Genomic DNA, 25,832 nt, shown 5'->3' on the forward strand with positions numbered 1-25,832 from the left:
CCAATTCAAGTCCCAATTAAAATTGAAACCTCAATTAAAACTGAAATCCGGATTCAAATTCAAATCCCAATCCCAATTTCAATTTCAATTTCAAATTAAAATTAGAATATCACACTGTTCCTTACTTTCTTCTAAAAGGCAAAAATGTTTGAAAAGCGATAACGTTTCAGATTGAAAAATGTTGCACCTGCAAAGAAGACATCCAGCTGTGCATACCGCGTTCTAACGAAGCGAACAGCTCACGCTGCGATTAGTAAAAGGATGCGAAGTTTAAGCGTTAGCGGCGCGTCACCAGCTTAGAAAGAAGTCAGGCCACAATACCGAACACCGAGAGCAACAGTACTTCGTGATCCGTTGCCACGAAGCAAAGGACACCGCGAAGCCATCAGAGCATGCAGCTCTCTTCGGGAGCACTTAGACTCGCCACATCAGGAAACGGTGTCCTCCGCGTGGTCAACAAAGAAACGAACACGTGACCGCGATATCATCTCTTATTTCGTAGAAATTCGTCTTCCGGACGATATCCAAGATTCACGGTAACGAGACAGCAATTTCGAGAAATTCACACTTTCGCTGTTTCTTTTTCTCTTTAGCTTTTAGAGACATTTAGGCGTGGAATACTGTCAAAACGTCAATTAAAGTGTGTCCTGTGAAAAAATGATTCAAATTGCGGGCGTTCCACAGTGGAATATAAAAACACACCTTTTTTTTTTGGTTTTAATTAAGTTCACAAATTTGAATTTTAACCAGCTTTTTAAATAAAATACTCCACTGTGCGCTCGAAATAGTTCATTGATGCGGCTGTAGCGCCGCCATTTTGCAAAGAAATTAAATGAAAAAAATACTCTTATATTCTTCTAAAGTGGTATAATAAAGCTTCTATGAAAAATTTTCGATCGAGACAATTATTTTCTTAAAAACAAAAAATGGTACAGTTAGGTCTCAGGGGTGGTCTAACTCTTACATAGAAATAGAAGTGTAAAAGTTTTATCCTATGTAAGTACTTGTACTATGAGATTCCGGACTGAATTATTTTTTTAAGGATATTAATAATTTTGCAACGACTGTCTAACTTTGCTTCCCATTCGATAAGTGTCCTAACATTTATGAACAAAAGTGTATACAGGGCGTCTCACCTAAATATCTGCCTTATTTTCAACTGTATAAAAAACTTCTCAGGACTAAATTAAACCATTCCAAGAAGCACATGTAACCATCGAAAGAATTTTTTCTCAAAATCATCTTTCTACTAAATTTCAAAATCATCGGTATTTTTTAAGTCTCAACTAAATTGAACCACCTAAATATCTGCCTTATCTTATGGTACAAAAAACCTTCTCGGGACAAAATTAAACTATTCCAAGAAGCACATGTCACCATCGAAAGAATTTTTTCTCAAGATCATTTTTTTACTAAATTTCAAAATCATCAGTATTTTTTAAGTCTCAACTAAATACAATCACCGAAATGTCTGCCTTATTTCCTACTGTACAAAAAACCTTCTCGGGACAAAATTAAACTATTCCAAGAAGCACATGTAACCATCGAAAGAATTTTTTCTCAAGATCATTTTTTTACTAAATTTCAAAATCATCAGTATTTTTTAAGTCTCAACTAAATACAATCACCGAAATGTCTGCCTTATTTCCTACTGTACAAAAAACCTTCTCGGGACAAAATTAAACTATTCCAAGAAGCACATGTAACCATCGAAAGAATTTTTTCTCAAGATCATTTTTTTACTAAATTTCAAAATCATCGGTATTTTTGAAATCCCAACTAAATGGAATCGCCTAGATATCTGCTTTATTCTATTGCATAAAAAATCTTCTCAAGATCATTTTTTCCCTAAATTTCAAGATCCTCCTTATTTTTTAAACGGAATCCCACACATCCTTTCCCACGAGCGTTGAAAAATACCTTATTCTCCTCCAGCGAACCTTCCATTTCCAAAAACTGCCGTATAACACCGGTGGTAGGTATACACACACGTGGCAGAGGACGTGTTAAGATGTATCCCGGTGGACAGCAGCCCGACCGCTTGGCAAAGTGTTAATTTCGCGTGACGCGCGCCTCGGTGAAATGCTTTAAACGCTTGACCCTCGAACTTCCATGCACCGGCACGCACACAACCGCCACCACCTTCGAGGGCCCCGGCCCGTCTTCTTCCACCGTAATTTCAATGTGAAAATCGTGCATGCTCGTGCAACCATGAACACGCTCCTCTCGTTTTTCCCCCCCGATGATCGCCACGTCCGTTGTTCGAGAGCTGGTTTAACGCTCGTTCTGGTTCGAACGTGCGTCGCATGCGACGCTTACCGATTTTGTAAATGAGACACCTTTTGTTGCCGATCGAAGCGTAGACTGTGTAAAAGGATGAACCAGGCCCACGGTTAACTGTACTCTTTCCAAGCCCGTTACCACCACCGCCGAGCACCGATCGATTTTTTTTTCAGGTACGCGATGAAACCGCGATAACGATCGCGATAATCGACGCGGTGTTCCACGAATTCGACGGATTTTTCGGAGGACGAGAACGTGCGGAGAGAGATTTTTTTTTTTGCTGGGACTCTCGATGGAATTGCATTGAACCAGACGATAAGAGTTCATTTATCCGTTCGAATCAGCTGTCCGAATTGAATATTTGGAGAAATGCCGCGCGGCGGCGTTCCTTTGGTAGGGGCGCGTGAATTTTATCGCTTCGACTGTGTAGGCCTGATGGCTTTTAACGGCAAGCTTTTAGTGCCTTCGTGTATTTCAACGATGCGCTGCAAAGTGTGTGTTAATTTCGGTGGATTTGATTGGTATACTGCTTGATGCTGTTAATTGGACGAAATTTCTGTGGATAGAGTGATTTTTCGGAATGATCTTTATCTATTCGTTTATTTTGCGAAGAGTATCATCTTTTGTTTTATGTAACTTAAGGCCGTGCTAATATCTTCGTTATCACGGTTGGTGATTATTCTATGTTTCACAATACACATTTATTCTACTTGCCCAAATTTGTTATATTAATTTACATTCTCCATAATTATTAACTGTTGATCGTATCCTCAACCTGTTCAACACTAGAACTACCAGCCGTGTCAGAATGACACGTTGCCGACTTTACAAAAATGAATTTTTACGTAAGTGAACCATAATTGGAAAATTCGATTCGTATCGATACAAACAGAAGCATACCTGTAGAAAATAAATTCGAAAAGTTACAAATGATAACACTTACCAGTATTGAATATTCACGTTTCCTCGAAAGATGCTAATGGGTCATTCTGACCCGGTCGGTAGTTCTAGTGTTAAGGAGTTCCTTTGACTGTTATTTAATTAATACAGCTTGAAACTGTTAATTTCACGATATTTCTATGGATAGAATGATTTCTGTGGGAAGAATGTCATCTCAGGTCGCGTTAATATCTTGGTTATTAGCGATCATGGTTGACGATTGTTCTATATTTCACAACAAAGGTTTATTCTGGAAAGAAATTCGCTATGCTAATTTACATTTTCCATAATTATTAACTGTCGATCATATTCTCAACTTCTACAACGAGTCCCTTTGATCGTGGATTTGATTGGTACAGCTTGAAGGTGTTAATTTAACGAAATTTCTACGAATAGAGTGAATTCTGTGAATGGTTTTTACTTTTCCATTTTTTCCTGAAGAGTATCATTTATTTTTAAATGTAACTTAAGGTCGTATCAAGTTCTTGATTATTAACGATCATGGTTGGTGATTATTCTAAGGCCCTATCAAGTTCTTGATTATTCTATATTTCACAATAAAGGTTTATTCTATCTGTCCAAATTTCTTATACTAATTGAAATTTTCCATAATTACTAACTGTTGACCATATTCTCAACCTCAATAACGACTTCCTTTGACCTAATTAATACAGCTTGAAGCTGTTAATTTGAATTTCTATGGGTAGAGTGATTTCTGAGAATAATTTTCATCTTTTCGTTTTTCTCTGAAGAACATCATCCTTTTTTTAAATGCAATATAAAGTCGTATTTGGCGATTATTCTATACTTCACAATAGAACTTCATGCCAATTTACATTTTTCCTAATTACTAACTACTGGCCACATTCTCGATCTTGAACTAAAAGCAACGCGAAACAACGGGCGTGAGTAATTCTCATTCACCAGAACGTTCTTCCAATTTCGAATTTTTCAAATCAATCGAAGCTACTCTACGTACTACTGAACGTGTAAAACCAACAGTTTCCGACAGCACCAGATGAAAACATAATAAAAATAGCAACGTCTATTGAAGAAAATATAACCGTTGGTAATAGGTACTTGGCTCTAATCTATGATTACTGCGCTAGAAAGCAGTAATCTACTTGTGATATTAATGCGAAGTAGCCAGTACGTACTAAGGTTACATTAACTACCAGGCGTTTGCATACGAGAAACGTCTGATCCGGATAATTGCCGTTCCCTAATGCTTTACATCCGTTTTTTTTTTACATAATTGATCTTAACGACAAATGAGGATAACAATATTTGTTTCGATGATAAATATATCAAACTTTCGTGCTCCATTGAAGCCATCAATCTCAGTATTTGCCCTATTTGGAAGCGTTCAACTGAAATGAAGATGCAAAGAAGTTAGTTAACCCCTTAACGTATGATTTCTTTTCTGACTGTGCATCTAAGCGTCAGCCATTTAACGTTTCAGTACTGTCCCAGGTTACAAAAGCTGCTCTGTTACAGATTAATTACATTTAGCAGTCCTCAGTCTAACAAATTGACACGAAAGTTAGGATTAGAATGAACTTGTCTTACTAATATTACTACTTTTCACTAGAATCTCTGCCACGAGTCTGACAAGTTGTCATAGGTTAAGGGGTTAATATTTAAATTACCATCCTTAGTTGCAGTTCTAGAAAGTCTCGTTCATATTCTACTGCAGAATTGATGAAATATAGATAAATGTTGTTACTCGAAAGTTGCCTAACCTTGAATGTTCGGAATGACACGAATGTAGAAATACAAATACAGGTGTCCCTCTATTGAGGATCTTTAATTTGCGAATAAAGATTGACCCAATCGACTGCAGAGAAAAAAAATAACGTTTATTGATATAAATGTAATACAAAACAACGGAGGCGAAAACCCGAGTGAAGAACAGGTACTCAGTTCGGGGTTGTAACTGCTTAAAATGCGGAGAAACATTTGTTATATACTTGGATCGGAACCACGGTCAGCGGAACTCATGGCTTTTATGGCCCGGCCTGGGCCTACGTTAAGGAGAGGAAAATTCAAAATATAATCTATTCTAATTTCAGTGGCTACGTATCTTTTTTTAAATCTCCTCTAGCATATGTACCTACTGCCAGCGTGGAAGAACCATAAATATTCCGAGGAAATCGTCGGTCAATTAATGGAACAGCTATTAATAGTATTCTAGGCTTTTCGACATTCGAAACAAATTAATTTAACGTGTTTATTAAATCGATTTCGTAAAACCTTCTGTTTTTTCTTTTTAATTTAGTACGTTGCTTAGATATTTTCGACGTGCAAATGTGTGTTTTGTGTGTGAAGCGGAATTTAAGTTAGGTGTAAAATTGTAAAATCTTTTAATGTCATGGTATCGTTTGGTATAAAAATGTAGCTGCCACTTGTAGGTACAGTATTACGCGGCACGCAATGGGTTAAAGAGAAACGTTTTACGTGGATAGAATTTATCGACTTTCTTAGCATAACTGCTACGTAATTTTAATTTTGATAAGAAATTTAGCAACGATACCTTACTGCGGATTTCTTTCAGTAGAATATTGATTTATTTACTTTGAATATTTGTTTATTTATTTATTTATTAAAGATTACATATTTTGAGTATTTATTCACTTATTTCGGTTAATTCGTTTGGAATATTTATTTATTTATCTTGGTTCCACGTGGATTCGTTTTACGCGAATGAAAATCGCGAAGTCGATGCTTTTTTATGCAAGTACACATATGACGACTAGCACAACGTAATGTACTTTTATCCTTATCTCATCCAGCGCTGACGTGCTTAAACATCGCCGAATAAGTTACTGTATACACTTGTTACTTTTAAAACTTCTAGGAAAATATATTTTCTGGCCGCGTAAATTAAGATCGCGCACACAAACTACCGCGTAAAATAAGTGCCGCGTAAATTGTGGGAAACCTGTACGACTGAACATTTGAATAGCAGCTGTAGGATCGTCGACGAGTTGTCGATTCACTTAGGCACTTGTTCATTATCTCTGGTGCAAATTAATGTTACAGAGACGAGTTTTGTGATGTTGGTTGAAGTGTTGGATCGAGCTGGTTTATCGATCGAACAGAGTTACGAATTGACTCTGGGACTGAACACTCTTGTTAAGATAGAAAGTCATAGATTGTATGTGAAAAGTTCGAACATGTCGTTGACATGATTTTTTCCAATGTTTGATTCGTTCTACTGAAAGCAAGATTTGCAATAAATTGTGCTTTCGCGCTGAGAGTGCAACACTAGTGACATAATTGTAAATCACAGTATACATTGTTAATGATGTACACTACCGGCCAAAAGTTTGGAATCACCTCCCAATTTTCATCAGTACTGAATCTGCTACTAATTTTTCATAGACTTGACATTGATACCGCTGAGATAAATAGCAATTTGTCTCATATCGATTGATTTAAATGATAAAAAATTCGTTAAAAAATTCTTAAAGTTGCTGACTTTTTTCTGCGAATTTTTGTGTAACTTGCAATGCACAGTGATTCCAAACTTTTGCCCGGTAGTGTCTAAAGTTGCTGACTTTTTTCTGCGAACTTTTGTGTAACTTGCAATGCACAGTGATTCCAAACTTTTGGCCGGTAGTGTATATAAAAGAAAAAAAACTCCTTTCTACTAAAACTAAAACTCTTAACGTGACCTAACGGGTGGTCCACCCTGTATATACAACTTCCAACCTAAAGATAGCCTCAGATTCATCCTGATCAAGGTAAATATGTTATTAAAAATATCTCTGAGACACTGACCGACTAATTTAGCTTTTGGAGACATTAGGTCCTCCAATAAGTTCGATTGGGAAATTTTATCACAACCAGCATATTCTGCCGACATTGGCCCATCGTGTTACCATCTGTTTCGTGCGTTACAACGTTTCTCAGCGGTGAAAAAATTTGACAATATCCATTCTGCGAAAAGTATCGTGGGGTTTTTGGTATGAAAGAGTGAATGAGGGGAGAGACGGGGAAATGGAGAGAGTTGATGTGAATGGACTGGTAAGGAAGAACGAATGAAAGACGATCGTGCGTGGCGAATTTGTTTATGATTAGACAATAACATGGGTTGTCAAGCCGATCGCGGCGTGTGTGAATGCGGGTGTTCGAGAAAAAGAGGAACATTAAGAGAGCGAATTACATTTTCTGTGACAAATAAAGATAACATTAGTGAACAGCAGCACCGGCGACGCGTGGGGTACTTTTAATTTAATATACATAAAAAGTAATCAACAAGATCCCACACTATTTTCATGAAAAACCAAGAAAGTTTTTAGCAACGTACAATGGCTTTGCCAAAAAGATGGAAAGAAGTTGTGGAACGAGAGGGTGACTAAATTCTTTCGTAGCATTTAACCTTTTAGATACGGTACTCCACTATAGTGGGTTCCGCGGATGGCATCAATTGAAACGGTACGCCACTACAGTGGCTTTCGTGGATAGCGCCAATTTGGACGGTACGACACTACAGTGACTTTCATGGATATCATGATTTTCGACGGTATTACACGTTTTTTGCTTTATTTCACATTTGTTTCGCGAAGTATCGCGAATTCCTGGCAATGTCGGAGCTGTCGTTGAAGAGTACACGTGTCAGAGAATCGTCATGAACGGTTTTTGTGCCATCCGCGGCCAGGCGCGCCGTCCCAGGAGTACCCACTCGCGGACGAGCGCGCCGTACCTAAAAGGTTGAAGGAATGTTCGAGATATTGATCTAAATGGCGCGAATTTATCGGACGACCTAATACTCTAGAAAGGTGTAATTAACTCTGTCCAATTGTGCTGGTACGTTTCTCGATAAGGCTGCAATCGTTCTCAAGCACAAATCCAAACCGCCCCACGAAAGAGAAAAAGGAAAATCCTAGACAGCTTTACCGACGGAGTCCACCAGGAAGTCCAGAAACGAAACCTATCTTTCTTTTCCGCCTGTCCACTCTCTATTTAGTACCCCCTTCCACAATCACCTGTGCCCTACTTCGATGCTATTTCAGCAAAAACATAATTCTGTCGCAAAATCAGCGCACCTAGGGAAGTTAACAAGACGACGGAAATAGATATTTAGGCGGTGTGAGTCCAAGAGCCAGAATTACCCTGCACCCCGGGCGAAATCTGCGCATTCCGTGTATATTTTCCGCGGTCTCGCTACAACAATTCGCAAATTACGCAATCGTTCCTCGTCGCGACGTAACAGAGCCGCATTCCTCTATGCACCGCGCGAGCGTTCCGCTTCTCCGACACGCGGAAGGCCGCCGCGCGAGACAATTGAAAGAAACGAGAGGTGTGATACTCGGGGAGAGATGAGACCGTGGATCGGAGATCGTGAGACGGATTTCGCGAACTTCCACGCCCCTTGGATAGGAGAAATGTGGAGGATAACTGTATGTTCTGCCACTTTTCGCGGAAAAACGGACGGAGAATTTTGATTCGTCGTAAGTTTAGAAAGTCGACGAACGGCGACGATTTTATGTTTTGCGCAATCGAGACACGTTTTAATGGTTCGAATGGTGTCATTGTTTTTCACGGCGGAAATGAATATTTTGCGGTAAATTTTGTGATTCTCTGTTGCACTGGTTTCGTTTAAGGAGTTTCTTGACAGAGGACGTGACTGATTTATGGCGATTTTTCTGACAATTTGGAGAATCGAACGTTTCTTTTTTCACCTTTGATTGTAAAGCTCTTGATAAATTTATTCGTAGTTTATGGTTGCTGTGCAGAAATATTCGCGATTTGTGGTAAGTAAGAAATCGACAGATTTGTCACATTTTTAAGAAATTGTGATTCAACAGTGGTGTCAGAAATGTAAGGCGATTTTTTGTGAATTATGAAATTTCCGAAAATGAATTACGAAAATTGCAATTCTTGTAACTACTTCATCTTACTGAGAAATTGAAAAATGAAGTATGACATATTTCTATGTGCTTAACATTTTGAATAAATGTAAATATTGAAAATTTTGCAAAAGATTGCACAAATATCCCATCTGACAAAAAATAGTCAAAAATTATAAAATTTCTATCAATATTGAATTACGAAATTTGCAGTCCGGTATAATAATTACACGAATGTTGCAAAATTATGATTACACAGAACGAAAACTTCAATTCTCATAATTTTGAAAATATCTTTCCAAACGATAATTAATATTTGTCTGCTCTCCCTAGCTATTGTGAAAATATGTAAAAAAAAGTACGACATATTATACCTCTAACTGTTCAACATTTCGAATAAAAGTAAATATCGAAAATTTTGCGAAAGGTTGCACAAATATCTCATCGAACAAGAGAAAACAATTAAAAATTATAAAATTTCTGTCAATATTGAATTACGAAATTTGCAGTCCGGTATAATAATTACACGAATGTTGCAAAATTATGTTTATACAGAACGAAAATTGTAATTCTTGTAATTACTTCATCTTACTGAGAAATTATTTCTCATAAACGATAATTAACGAAAAATGAAGTATGACATATTTCTATCTGCTTAACATTTCGAATAAAAGTAAATATTGAAAATTTTGCAAAAGATTGCAGAAATATCCCATGATACGTATAAAATGTACCACATCAGAGGCGTATTCTATATTACAAAATTTTTATCAACGACACACAGCGACGTTAATAACATAATAACTCTTTCTGCGAACCTAAAACGAAACGATTCACTCGGGTAAGCTTTTCGTTAAAAGCGCAAGATATAACTTATTATAAAATCCACCGAAACATAAATAATACACGTGGTAGGAAATGGCTTTCTAATCTTTTACCATTTTTTTTTTTCTAATACGCGTTATTTTCTAAGTACGGGGAAACGTAAAACAGTCATTAAACGTGTCCTCGATAGTTAAACGTCCATTAGCATGAGGAAACTGACGGCATTTATTTGTCTCTAAGGATAATTATGGACTTCTAACATCGCTATAGGCGTGTTACGAATCACGTCATCAGCTACTTGTTTCCACTCGTCAGCAAGAGCCATAATTTGTTTGATTGCTGACAAAATTACGACCTCCCCTTTCAAACTTCTTTTCTTTCTCCGTGTTTAACGATCGATCGATTATGTTACCATGTTCACGTCGGAAAGATGCGGAGTGGTTGTTCGTAATTACGATACGAAAAGGAACGAGTGAAATCAGTTGGATGCCTGGCAGCGGCATACCTGGCTCGTCGTGAGATACTTAATAAACGCAAAGTAACGAGAAGTATTATTAAGAATCACTGACATTGCCCCTCGCGTACCTATCTTGGACATTCAAATTTCGGTCGTCACGATCGATCGATTTGCCGATGTCCATGAAAGAAACGAGATAAATTTAATTTAAGGAGAAAATTTTGCACGAATTATAGCACATTTGGAAATATTTTTGAATTAATTGGGAACGTAGAAAGTGTAGAAAATAATTTGGTACCTTTTCCACGAAGTTCTGACGATTTTATCGACTCAAAACCGTCATATTTTTTCAGAAAGGGAATCGGTCATTTACTTGATAATTGCAAAAATGATTAATCGAGATAATGGAGGTTATTTTGAAGATTAAAGTTAGTTTAGGATAATTAAAATTTGAAAAGTTAAAAACGGGATTGAAAAATGGAAGAGTTTGAAGGTGTCCAGAAATAAATTTTGATTTCATCGACTCAAAACCGCCATACTTTTTCAGAAAGGGAATTGGTCATTTACTTGACAATTGCAAAAATGATTAATCGAGATAATGGAGGTTATTTTGAAGATTAAAGTTAGTTTAGGATAATTAAAACTTGAAAAGTTAAAAACGAGATTGAGAAATAGAAGAATATTTTTTTATTAATTTTTTTAGAGAGGCAATTCTTCAGTTAGCAGATAAATAGAAAAATAGTCATCCAGAATAATGAAGATTATCATTATTAAAATTGATGTTTGGTAAATAAATATTAAAAACATACCGAATTAATTTCTACACCTAATATTGAAAAAGTTAAAAAAGGGAGTAAAAATGTAAGTGTTTGAAGACCTTCGCATAATTTTGGAGTGTTAATCAAGCAACAAATTTTCATAGTAATTTATTAAAGTAAACATTGATCGACATTGGGTAATTACAGACGAAAATATTAATATTATTACAACGTCATTAACGAGCAATTATTCAACCAATTAGCATCACAACCGCTTCGCCGTGTTATCTATTCCATTAATAATCATAGCACATAGAGGCGAATGAAATTTAATTTGACGCACATTAACCCCTGGGCAGATGTGCTAACTTCAATCCGACGTGTCGACGTGCAGTCATTTGAAATGCACTATTGCGAATTGCTCTTGATTCGCGTGGGAAAAATATTCCGATTGAGAAAGGAAACGTAAATTGAGAACGGAAAAGTTTCCATATTTGTTTAACTTTGAAATAAAAATTGGAATAAATTTTAGACATTTTTAAAAAATTATTCCTTTTAACTCAGAAAAAGGCGTTGATTATTTTCTTCAGCTAAGGATAGTAATTATTTCGCAAATCTTATTTCTGTCAAAATTGAACATAAATTGTAATAATTGTTATATCGTATCATACTTCGATGTTTATTAGAGTTTGAATTTCGACGACCGTTTGACCAGAAATTTATTTAGTCCACTCTAAGCTTCGAAACTTAGGATCATACTACAGCATCGCAGATTAATAATACGACGTTATGCGTGAAATAGTGCACGAGAATAGGAGATTACCCCATTATACGTTCAACGTGAATTACCTCCTTAAAGCGACTTCCTTGGCTGTGAACTACGTTACAAATAATTCCTTCTATTATAATTTCAAATTCATCTCAGTTATTAACTAATGGTTGTTCATTTACACTTTAAACTACTGCAGACCTATTTAGTTAATTCGCAGAATTTCGAAAAGCTACTTCCAAACTCTGTTTCCTGTGACATAGCATAGAAGGAATGTTCATTTTGAAAATGAATCGTGAAATTTCTTCGCAAATTTCGTAGATCGTCTGGTGTTATACTTTCGGTTTACTTGATGACAAAATCGAATAATTTGTTTCTCTAAAAATTATTGTTGGCTTTTATAGGCGTTTTATTATCACAACATAATTGCCGGGCCACGTCGAACTTTGCTCGAAGACGAACAAACGACTGCATCGACAAACCGGCAAGACGCGACAGACGCGTATGTTAGACAATTGAATACTGAAACACGCAGAGTTGGGCAGTAATTAATTCTTTTGTAATTGATTTCTGTAATCGATTGTTTAACACGTTAAGCGCGGCGTCAGTCCGTGGGGACTGACAGTGAACTTTTGGAACCGTGGGACCGGCAGTATCATGTTATGCACGTCTCCTTCTTTTTTTTTTTTTTGCAATTTATGAACACTTCTACTAATCCGGATTGGTATTTCTTTGTCTGAATGCCGCGTGAGCGCATTTGTTATCTTCTGTTTGTAACCGAACAGCTCGCGAAGTGATCGCCGCTGTGTGCCGCCTGAACGGAAAGCAGAGCGAAATCAGAGCATGTTAAAGTAATCATAAGCGGAGTGAAACGTGAAACTTATTTCTATACGCTTAAGAAATAATAAAAAAAAAAATGTGAGAGGTAAGGGGTTAAATCAGATTTACTTAACAGGCTCGAAAAACTCTTTCGTAAAACTGATATTTCTATTATCACTGTCATTACTGTCACACAAAATAACTCAATAGAGATTAATATTGCTTAAAATAAATAAAAAAAAAAATTACAGTAAACTTACCTCGCTGTTTCTCGGGCTCATGTTCGACGATGAACGCGGGCACGGCCGTGACCATTTGATAATCGGCTTCGGCGTGGTCCTGTTCCTGCTCCTGCTTGGTGGCGAGCAACGCCTGCATAGCGCTCGCGTCCCCGCAGCTTCTCCTGGTGTACTTCGTCCTCGAAACCCTCAGCAGGGCGGCTGGGCTGATGCTCTGACAGTTGTCCCGCGGCGTCGACGTCCCCGGCGGCTCGTCCAGGGTCGTCGGGCTCGACAACGAAAGGGCCACATCGTCGGCGCTGTGGCGCCTCGACTTCGACAGTCGCTTAAACATCCTTCCACCTGGAAGCAGATACAGTTCCTGGACGTTAATGGACGTTGCTTCTGTTCTTCGATCGCACTTTTCCAACAAACTAACACGCTCATCATTTTTTCATTACTTCTTTCAGTGAATTTTAATCAATTCGTGGGGATCAGCAGATAAGTGACGATTTTTATTGAATTTGAATTACAATAGTGGGTAAGATAATGATGTTTTAGGTGCATTTTGATTTGAATTTGAAGAAATGGATGAATTTGATTTGGACTTGAATTTGAAGAAATGGATGAATTTGATTTGGACTTGAATTTGAAGAAATGGGTGAATTTGATTTTGACTTGATTTTGAAGAAATGGATAGCTTTGGAATTACAATAGTGGGTAAGATAATGATGTTTTAGGTGCATTTTGATTTGAATTTGAAGAAATGGATGAATTTGACTTTGATTTGATTTTGACTTGAATTTGAAGAAATGGGAGAATTTGATTTTGATTTGATTTGATTTTGACTTGAATTTGAAGAAATGGATGAATTTGATTTTGACTTGAATTTGAAGAAATGGGTGAATTTGATTTTGACTTGATTTTGAAGAAATGGATAGCTTTGATTTTGATTTGAATTTGACGAAATGGGTGAATTTGATTTTGATTTGATTTTGACTTGAATTTGAAGAAATGGATGAATTTAATTTTGATTTGATTTTGAAGAAATGGGTGAATTTGATTTTGATTTGATTTTGATTTGATTTTGACTTGAATTTGAAGAAATGGGTGAATTTGATTTTTATTTGATTTTGACTTGAATTTGAAGAAATGGATGAATTTGATTTTGACTTGATTTTAAAGAAATGGGTGAATTTGATTTTGATTTGATTTTGACTTGAATTTGAAGAAATGGATGAATTTAATTTTGATTTGATTTTGAAGAAATGGGTGAATTTGATTTTGACTTGATTTTGAAGAAATGGATAGCTTTGATTTTGATTTGAATTTGACGAAATGGGTGAATTTGATTTTGATTTGATTTTGACTTGAATTTGAAGAAATGGATGAATTTGATTTTGACTTGAATTTGAAGAAATGGGTGAATTTGATTTTGACTTGATTTTGAAGAAATGGATAGCTTTGATTTTGATTTGAATTTGACGAAATGGGTGAATTTGATTTTGATTTGATTTTGACTTGAATTTGAAGAAATGGATGAATTTGGTTTCGATTACAGTTTGAACATGAAACGGTATTTCGATTGAATTTTACTTAAATCTCTTTAGTAGCACCATGAGCGAAATTATGGATTTCTAGTGATTATTTTGAATAGCATCGTTTTAGTATTATAATAGATATATTAGGACGGAACAGACTGTTTTTGAAAACAGAAATAGGTGATTTTTTTACAATGATTAAATTTTTTCGTACTTTTTCTAATTTCCAAAGGTTGTACTTTATACTAGTAACATATTTTTATTGAAAAGTGACATATTGATTTTCAAGTGCATTTGTGTAGGAAAATATCATGGCAACTTTAGGGCAATGAAAAATTTTATATTTTGGTCTTCCTATTTCTTCACTTCTTTTCTTTCTATTAAAAAGGAAACCCTATTCCTTAAATCCTACATTCAACAAATTTCATTTCCCTCTTTAAAAAAAATAGTGAAAAGAAATTTCCATAAATTAACAGGATGACCATAAAAAAAAAATGACAAATCAACATCACTAAAAATTATATTTCAGCATTACTCATTCATAAAAACAGTACCATCAAAATAAATATTTACTAATTCAAGTTATTAGTATTTCTTCAGATAAATTTAAATCAATTCACGAAGATCAATAAATAAATAACGTTTCCATTGACCTCGAAGAAGTAGGTAAATCAACGATATCGTTCATCACACTCGCAGACCTCGAAGAGACGATCAAACCTATCCTTCCATCCAGGCTTTACCGTAACACAATAAACGTGGCTTGATTTTTGTCGCATTCGATTTCAGCTAACGGTCATACGTAAACGCTTGGCGTCGATTGCAGGTCAAATTCTTCATCGCGAACGCGAGCCACCTTGAAATTTAGCTCCCACCTAAAAACCGTCTTCGATCCGCGTAAAAACGAAAGAGGCCCCGTGTATTCGTTATAACGTAACAGCCGATGCGCTTCGCTCTGCAACTTTCCAAGTACGATTTACCGTTCAATCATTCTGAACGGAACCGATACCTCGTGGGTTTTTGCGATTCGAAGGGGGCAGCGATGAACTCGACATAAATCACCGGCCAACCGGAGCCGTAACGATCAAATCTATCCGGAGGAACAATAACGCGCGTGTCATCTGCATTTCTGCGTTCCGCGGTCTGGTTCAAAGAACGCTAGAAGCGAAATAAAAAGGAACCTGTATGAAAAATTGGAAAAATCACGACTGAGGAAGATAACTATTGTTTGGTTTCCCCCCTTCTCTCGTGTCGTTCGTTTCGTTCGCGTTGTTGGATGTTTGGGGATGTTCGTTAACGTTACTAGCTAACGACAGCTGTTCAAAATGAGAGAAACGAAAAATGTTGTTCTTTTCGGTAGGAGGGTTGAATTGTTCGACTGACAACGAGGATTAGATGGATATGCGTTGTGTATCATGTGTTAGACGTTGGCCGAACGTGAAATATTCTACATTTAAATTTGGAAAATTTAAATTCTGCGAATGAAATTGGAAATATTCAAATTTTGGTATTTAAATTCGGGTCGCTACATTTGAACACTAAATGTTAATTTTGACAATGAAATTGAAATTATTTGAAATTTAAACTCTGAAAATCATATTCGAACTGTATTCGAAATTTGAATGCAACCAATCAAATTCAAAATATTCGACACGTAAATTTAGCCAATCGAATTCAAACTATTTTAAATTTAAATTCAGACAATAAAATTCAAACTATTCGAAATTTGAATTCAGCTAGTCAAATTAAAAGTTTGAATGCAATCAAACAAATTTAAATTATTTAAAATTAAAATTCAGCCAATGAAATTCAAACTATTCAAAACTTGAACTCAGCAATGCCATTAAAATAAGCACCATTTGAATTCAGCCAATCAAATTCGAACTATTTCAAATTTAAATTCAGACAATAAAATTCAAACTATTCCAAATTTCAATTCAGCCAATGAAATTCAAACTATTCAAAATTTGATCTCAGCCAATGCCATTAAAGTAGGCACCATTTGAATTCAGCCAATCAAATACGAGATATTCGAATGATAATAAATAAGCACCATTTGAATTCAGCCAATCAAATTGAAATTATTTGAAATTTAAATTCAGCCAATCAAATTTAAATTAATTCCAAATTTAAATTCAACCAATGCAATTAAATTCAGATTCATTCGAACTGAAATTGCTCGGATCTGAAATTCACCCAATGGAATTGAAAGCATTCAAATTCTAATATTTCAATTCCGCGAATAAAATTCCAATTTTGAAACACTATGCGCCGCAGAGTATTCCGACACTTTTTCCCTAGCAATTTTCTTCTTCTGCACTGATCTCTGTTCTCTTCTTGATGCGTGCAACCGTGTAAGCTTTATCATAAAGTTAAGGGAGCAAGAACCTATTCAATGAACTTCGAAGGTCGTGTCGGATGCAACGACCCAAACGAGATACTACGCTACCAGCGATCTCAGAAACATTAATATTTCGTGGTTGCATGCCACGCTAATTAAAGTATCGTAAATGAGCCAATTAAAGGGGAATTCTACATGTACCGGGTTCACGGTTTCTGCACACTTTGTACTTACTTTGTCGACCGCGTTCGATGTAACCGAGTTTGCAATCGAAGCTTTTATTTTTCATCGATCGCACGGGGGAAAATTTCACGTAAAAACGATAACGCGAAAATAATTAAGATTTCAAAAATTCCTCAATTTATCAAACCGCCTCTCGTTCCCTCCAATTAACGATCGATTTGAACGATTCAAGTGAATTTAACGAGTGAATAAAGAAGTATTTTACAAATTGCTCTAAATTCTACAATTTACATCTTCGTGTGCACCATAGATTTCTGAATGCATTCAACGTTAATAAATTCTTGCTGGTAAAAAATTATTAGAAATAAAATTGTGTGAAGTTTCAATTATGCTCATTCGTGCTTCTAAAGTTAAACATTCAATATTTTTCGTTATTATAGCAGATAAGAAATTAAATATAAATTAATTACAAATAAAATTGACATAGACATACTAATACCTTCATAAGTACGCGAAAGTAAATTATTGTATATTTCTGAAGTTTAAGAAAACATTAGAATCTGTTTTCGAACATAAAACAACGTTAATTCCGTAACGGTGTTGAGATTACGTTCGATGAGATGTCAGACAAGAGCTTTCAATGTTGCTGTACAACACGAAAATTGAAAAATAACAATTGTTGCACTGCACAAGAGGCTGCGTTGAAGGAATTCAATGGAAAAAGAGGGTAAACGTGTCGGTTTTTGTCAAATCGCTGCCAAAGGGAACGAGTGTTTGGAATTGCGCCTTCTTCGATATTAAAAGTATTTTACTGGTGCTCTTTGCTTGAAACTCTTCCGTTTCGACGCAAGAACGAATCGATACGTTCACCACAAATTGCAACTAACGACCGAGAAAAATGAAAGAGCCGGCAGGAAGAAATCATCGGTCACTCACCGCATTCTTCCGTTATCAGATACACTGGCTATTATTTATCTCGGTTTTCTAGACTTTCGTTTGATGCAGTAACGTAACTACTGCTAAATACATATTTACACGGTAGAAATTAATTTTGTACCTTTTTCTTTCGAGAGCGGAAAGGAATATTAAAAAATAATTCAGCAATTCAACAATTTATTATTATGTTAATATTTCCTTGGCAACCAAGAGTTCGCTTATCTATACACAGGGTGTCTTTCTTAACTGAACCCAGTGGAATAAATTCAGAAGTAATTGAAGATATCAAAAAAGTGTTTTTACAAAAGTTCTTTAGTAGTATAAATAGTTTTATCGTGAGTGAAGTAGTAAGGAAGATGTAGTGGCACATTCTCGGTAGTTTTCAAAATCTCCTTCACCTAATTTCGTCTACTAAAGTTTAAGTCGTTCTCAATTGAAGGATAATTGATATATTTTCATCTAATTAATCTCAAATGAAAAAGAAATTGTTTGTCCTTCATGTACTGTAAATTAAAAAACACAAAAGAAGCAAAAATCTTGAAAAACTGCATATAATGTTGCTTACCTGAAAAATACTGATTAATTCATGTAATTATGAATTTTTGAAGTTGTATTTATTATTTTACTGATCTATGTGAATACACTGAAATATATTATATTATACACTCATACGTGTGCTGATATAAGAATGACGACACTATACACCTCTTTAACCCTTTGAGTGCTTAGTCCGTAAGGACAACCCGGAAAACTTAAAACTCACTTTTCAGAAAGTTCAGATAAGATATAAAATTACACAGGTCACACAATTAATACACTCACAGTTCGTTAAAATTATTATAAATTAGACAAGAAAAAATACAAACGTTTCCACATTATTCGCAAGTAATTCAAGTCATGACAAAGGTTTCCACTTTTCTTCAGCGAGCACTGAAAGGGTTAAACGATGAAAATTCATTTTTAAATTAGAAAACTGATTCATCTCATAAATGTACCGATGATGATAAAAGTGGTCTAAATCAAAAATTCAGAAACACTGAATTTACCACTTATTTTTATTACAATAAAATGAAACCACTTTTGCAAAATACTCGAAAATCGAGCTACTCCTCCTAAAATTAAAACGCACCCAAAGGAAGCAGTCCAAAAAGCTCTTTAACTGCGAAGAGCTCAAAAAGTCTAGAGCTCAAAGCTAAAAGCTAAAAAATCTAAAATCACTGAATTTACCACTTATCATATATTACGCTGATTTTCATTGCAATAATTTGAAACCGCTTTTGCAAAATACTCGAAAATCGAGCTACTCCTCCTACAATTAAAACACACCCAAAGGAAGCAGTCCAAAAAGCTCTTTAACTGCGAAGAGCTCAAAAAGTCTAGAGCTCAAAGCTAAGAGCTAAAAAATCTAAAATCACTGAATTTACCACTTATCATATATTACACTGATTTTCATTGCAATAATTTGAAACCGCTTTTGCAAAATACACGAAAATCGAGCTACTCCTCCTAAAATTAAAACGCACCCAAAAGAAGCAGTCTAAAAAGCTCTTTAACTGCGAAGAGCTCATTTCGCAATCAGAAAATTGATCCATCTCATAAATGTACTAAGTAAAAGATTTAAAATCACTGAATTTACCACTTATTATATATTACGCTGATTTTCATTGCAATAAAATGGAACCACTTTTGCAAAATACTCGAAAATCGAACTATCACACTAGCCCCAAAATTAATATTAAAATTAATACCAAAAGACACACCCAAAGGAAAGCGTCCAGAAAGCGTCCTCACAATCACCGCCTCAAATAAATCCTCTCACCCAAAATCGCTAAAGCCACCCACGATCCGAAACTGAATAACTTCATAAACGACAAATACACGTTTCCCCCTGTCGTAAACCCAACACCTGCCCTCGTCTCCTTCGCAATTACAATCCAATGAAAATCACCAATTACATCTCTCAGAAACCATCGTCGAAAGGGGAATAAAATATCGGCAGAATTCACCGAAATTACCAATTACCACGTTACAACGACGGACTCGTATCGCCGGCAATTTCGCGATCGTATCGATACTCGCGACGGCGGCGGCAGCTGTTCTACGTGCCACCGGACAAGGCGAAAACGAGGAAAAAGCGTCGGTCAAGAACACGAGGTCGCGGCCGTCGAAACGTCCCGTGTAACAGTGCCATTACGGCGATCGCGGGATATTATTTTCGAACGGCGCGGCGCGGCGGTAGCTCGACCGCGTGGAGAGCAATTAACTTCTCTCTCTCGCGGTCAGGCTACGCGAAGGCCGCTCGCTATTATTTATTTTTCCCTCGCCAAGGTCCTCTGGTTGCCTGCACACCCAGGCACGGGGAGAAGTCTAACGCGCGCGCGCGCGAGAGAGAGAGAGAGAGGCACAGGCCGACACAGCGAGAGAACAGAGACGAAACGGGACGTTATTTTTCTCGGTGTGAACGTCCCGTTTCTGCCACCCTCCCACGCAACCCCGTACGCTAACCTCTCTGTTCGTCGCTCGTTTCCGTTCGAACCGCTGCTCCAGTTTGCCGCACCGATGTACGGAGCTGCCTGTGGTTTATCGGCGAACGTTTCCAGGGGGTATTTTCTGCTTTCGACTAGTGCCATCTTTTAACACTTTCGCGTACAACAACGTGTCAAACTCGTGCCAGAGATTCCGGCGAAGATGTGAGAAAAATAGTTATATTAGTAAGAGAAATTCATTGTAATCCTATCTCTCGTTTGAATTTTCAAGACTGAGGATTATCAGGTGTAATTCATCTGACAGATTAGCTTCTGTTACTTGGTACAGTAGTGAAACGTTAAATGGCCGACGCTTAGATGCACTGTCAGAAAAGAAATCATATGTTAAGGGGTTAAGCAATTTTTAGGATTTTTTTTTTTAAAGGACTGTTGAAGTTTTTGGATTAGGATTCTGCACGTACTTTTGTGAGTATTTGAAATATATGATGTATTTCGTTAAAGTGAAAATAATGAAAATTACAGGAGTTATAGTATGTTTTATAGAGTGTGATTTATGAAAAGTGTGTTTGACTGTTTACACGATTCCGGGCCTCCTGCTGATCTAAAATGAAAAAAAAAAACGAGGAAGAATCTATGGTCTGAACGAGAAGAAAATGAAAATATTGATTATTTACAAAATGGCAGCATTTTGAATTTAGATTATCGATTTTTTTCATATTTTGCCGGTCTTTAGCGTGTTAAAGGAATAAGAAAAAAAGGAGGGATGTTAAAAATTTTGGTTCCTGCGATAACAGGATGTGTACTGAAAGGAAGACACTGTGAAAGTAGCATTCAAAGAATTTTTCACTCAAAAATTAACGATTTTCATAAATTTCGAACAATGAAAATAAAGTGCGGAAATTGATAACACGCTTGGCGATTATTTTCAAACGCACATGCTGCGTCGGTGACAAAGAACGTGTTAAAGGGATATTCGTTCGAATTGGAACTAAGGAGTTGATTTTTCCTTTTTCTATTTTCTGTTAGCGCGAAGGTTTTAGAGTACATATACTATTAAAATTCAAAAGCCGCGTGTAAAAATAATCTTTCGGAATGTACGCGAACTTCCTATATTTTCATCGAATTTTATTTCTTCCAACACATCCAAACACAACCAACAGAAAATCTAAGTACAGGAACCATCTGGACAATTATCTGCATTAATAATTGGTTGTAATTTAGATCCAATTCCAATTAGAATCTAGAGATTAAATTTTTAAACACGTACTAAAATCCTTCCGGGCAACCTAATAATTGCTTACAATTTTTACTCGTTCCTAATTACAAACTAGAACGACGAACCCCGTTAAATAACAGGTTAAACGTCTAGGAAGCACAAACAACGTAACGACCTCGTAACAAGATTCTCGTGCCCCCTGTGTCGCATAAAAGTTCCTCCAGAACCTCCCTCGAGCAACGAGCTTCCATCTAAACTGGAGCGTAACCTAATGGTTCCTTCCTTACAATTAGACGAGAAGCCACGCGCGTCAAGGGAGTGTCTTCTGTCGCCAACTTTCTCGTGACGTTCGTCTTTCGACGCGGTCAATTAGCCCGATGAGCGAGAAGAAAGCGAACGCAGACCTCCTTGTTCTCATCCCTGGCCTCCTCCGCCTCTCGCGCCGTCTCTTTTCCCATTCGTTCGCTGCCGCCGTTCTCTCTCGTCGTTGGCCACGGTACGCGCCGGTTTTGCTCGTAAATTAACCGTTTTGCAGTGAAAGTGGCCTGATTTTATCAACGAAACAGCCGTTCAGGAAGAGGCTCCTTTAACGAGAGCCACGCCAAGGGGAATCGGCGTCCATGATCACACCGGATGTCCCGTCAACCGTCCCGTTTTTCTTACGGTGTCGCCGGCGGGATTGCAACGTTCCGGCGAACATCGTGGCGAATAATCTACGGTCTTTCATCGACTGGAACAAATGAAGAAATTGCAAAGAACGACGACGACGATCGAACGGGAGCACTAGGTTTCGAGAGATTGCCATCGAGATTCAACGGATGGATAATAGCTGGACCGATTGGACCAATCAACCGGTAAACGGAAGATCCTTGGTCCAACAAGCTAATTGAACGATTCGATTTCTCCTTGAGAAGCCAGTCGTGATGAGCACGGAACCCTTGGTCCGGATAATTAATCGATCTACTGATTCCCTTTCCTCGTGGACGTGTTGTACGACAATTACAGGTAGCTAATGTAGCTAATTTCCGGAGCTAAGAGAAATTTTTATAGTTTACAATAAGCGAATTATTTTGTATCGAGAAAAATGTTTTGTACTTTTTTATGCGTTGAGTGAAATATCTTGAAAGTTTCAGGAAGATCTGTTCTACAGTTTCTTAAGGGGGTCTTCTAGTGTGACGGCCGTTTTCTTAGGCCTTTTTTGCTAATTTATTACAGAAGTACGGTAACAGTTATTAACATGAGCTTTATTCCTATGTATTTACTTGTCCTTGAAGAATCAGTACAAATTTTTTGTTGTTGAAAAATAATTAAATACGGCTGGTGTGGAACACGTTAAACAGGAGCATGAAAAGAAAAGTAGGTTATGGTTGCCGTGATTCGAGCTGTTCTGTTTATCAGAAATAAAAAAATCCAATTGATTTTTATTTAGTATGCACGTCGCTATGGTCGGTAGTAGAATAAAAGAAAAATATTGAAAATTTAAAAAATGACGGCACTTTGAATACGAAATATCGATTTTTTCGACTTTTTTTCGTCTTTCAGAGGCTCGAAAAATCAGAAAAATATATATTTTGGCATAATTCTACTACCGACCATAGCCACACATGTTCTGAAGATATGTGCAAAATTTGAGATCGATTGGTTCTGTAGTTTTTGCAAAACATGATTTGGAGAAAAACGCGTTTAAAGTTTTCAGTGCAATTTAGATTCTCCCTTGATGTGTCATACTAAACGAGCTATAACTTCGTTATTTTATTCAATACAACTATAAAACTTCAGGAGTACATTCTTAAAGAGTTGTACTTTCGATGTATGCAAAAAAATAAAAATCGATTTTTTGAAATCGTCACACTAGAAACCCCCTTAAGAATAAATTCACAAAAATCAGCTCAATGCGAATAACCAGGTACACATTTCTGTATTTTCTTCTCGCAGTTTTTTGTGTTTTTGTGAAAGTATCGTAAAATCGCTAGGAATCCCCATTTTTCGGACATTTTACGAAACAAAAATATTTGCAAACAATTTTAAATAATAAAACTTGAAACAATTGTAAAAATTTCAGATGTCCACACAAGAGTTAAAAGATGTGTGAAAATGAATGTTGTGTTTCATTGATGTTTGTATGAAAGCAGAAAGAGGCGTTTGAAAAAATTAAAATTGAAATAAAAAGTGGAAGTTGATAGTTAGAAATTTGCAAGCAGAAGTTTGCAGGAGGAGGTTGGCAATTTAAAGGCCGTTGGAGAAATTAAAATTGCAAGTCGATAATTAAAAATTTGCAAGTAGAAGTTGGCAGAAGAAGACAAAGTTGAGGTAATAGTAAGGTGAAATGAAAATGAATTTGTTAATCCAGTGTACTTCCACTTACGTAATTGGAATTCTCACATCCTATAATTGCCAAGATTCTTACGAAAAAAATGGAAAATATATTTCATGTTAATTTTATAATATAGTACTCCCCATTCAGTGAAGCAGGAAATAACACACGAATAATGTAAGGTATGAAATAAACGTGCTGCACGAAGAACCAACGAATTTTAAAATATCCATTAACAAAGTATTATCATAACACACTTCTATAGTGTATGAAACGTCGTTTCTTGAAATGATAACCTTTTAAATAATTGCTTTTTTAAAAAATGTCCAAACAGCTGTATTATAAATTTTGTTTACTATTCAATACACGTGCACTGTAGCAAACTCCTTCGTTTCGATTACTGTGCCTAAGAATTCGTGATTGGACAAAATTTATTACATGGTATCAACCCATCAATTTCAGCTCGGGTTCTAAATGACACTTGATTTGCAAAAACAGACATTTCTTTTGCAAAAAAATTTACATTCCATTTGCAAGAAAAAACATTTGATTTGCAAAAAAAGATATTTCTTTTGCAAAAAACTTGACACTTGATTTGCAAAAAAAAAATTACACTTGATTTGCAAAAGAAATGACACTTGATTTGCAAAAAAAATTACACTTGATTTGCAAAAAAATGACATTCAATTTGCACCAACCTGATATTTGCAAAATTGAGCTACTTTCATAGGAAAAATTAATACGAACCAGATTCAAAGGACTGAACATCATAAAAACTGCGCGAGGTACGAGTAAATTTTCTGCGGCGTTATTAAAAAAAGTTACGCGTGACCAAGCGAACAGGTATCTGATTCATCCCGATGTTTCATTAAGGAACACATTATCGATCACAATGCAGATTACGTTTTACGAGATCGCGGTGCTGAACTGCTGCCAAGTGTAAAGAGAAAACTTCGAACGACGCGCCGTTCCCTCAGTTGCCGTAATGGCGCGGCACTTTCAATTTTCATTTTTCTGCTTTTCAATTATGAACACGCTCGCGTGGTACCGCCGACGAACTGTCGGTTTCAATCCCCTTTCGCTGGCGTGTTCGTCGCGGCGATTTCGCAGGGCAACGGCGCATGCATTGAAACCGGCAGATTCTTAACTCGAAAAGTCCGGCCTCGAAATTAATTCACGCGCGTTTTTCCCTCCCCGTCGACGTGTGTCTCGCGCGTCTGCGACACGTGGAACATTGATGCGCTGAAACTTGCGTCGAACAAAACGGGGACCGGTTGGATTGCATTTTTTTTTTTTTTTTCAAAAGAACGCCGGCCGAGTTTTGAGGAACACGTGAATCGTGGGTAAAAAAAAAACGAAAGGGAGGAACGAAATATTGGTGAAAAAGTTTCGTGAAAACTTGGCAACGTTTGATGAAACGTTTATCGAGACATTTAATTTTTGACGGAAAAATTTGAAATTTGGTAAATCATTTTTTGTTTAAGAATCCTTGGTATATTTGAAATTTATATTTCATTCTGATCGATAAGTTTACGCAATTGCAAACGAGTCTGTGAATATTAATAACAATTTATGCATTTATTAAGGCGTTTAATTTTTGGCGGAAAAATATAAATTTGATAAGTTAGTTTTATTTAAGAATTCTTGATATATTTGAAATGTAATTTTTATTTCGATCGATAAATTTACGCGCTTGCAAATGAGTTTGCAAATATACATAACAAAGAATGGAATTAACGAAACAGAATTTTTATAAATTATGAAAAAGAACGAGAGAATAATATTACCACCGTGAAATTTTAATATCAATTCCGCTTGAATGGATCTAAATAAATCACGATTTTTATGCATTAAGAGAAAGAAAAATAGAGGAATATTTCCACCCTGAAATT

The 25,832-nt window shown here is 36.4% G+C and overlaps 1 protein-coding gene across 1 annotated transcript in view; it reads right to left on the reverse strand.

Annotated features, from left to right (window-relative positions):
- The window catches only part of LOC108576590, an 86,847-nt gene that overhangs the window by 14,159 nt on the left and 46,856 nt on the right, over positions 1-25,832 (reverse strand). The window contains exon 2 of the mRNA XM_017939606.1: positions 12,966-13,286. Coding sequence (XP_017795095.1) covers positions 12,966-13,278 — 313 coding nt within the window. The 5' untranslated portion in view covers positions 13,279-13,286. The remainder of the gene's footprint in view (positions 1-12,965; positions 13,287-25,832) is intronic.

The sequence above is a fragment of the Habropoda laboriosa genome, unplaced genomic scaffold, assembly GCF_001263275.1.
Source record: "Habropoda laboriosa isolate 0110345459 unplaced genomic scaffold, ASM126327v1 scaffold385, whole genome shotgun sequence".
In the NCBI taxonomy this organism is placed as follows: domain Eukaryota; kingdom Metazoa; phylum Arthropoda; class Insecta; order Hymenoptera; family Apidae; genus Habropoda; species Habropoda laboriosa.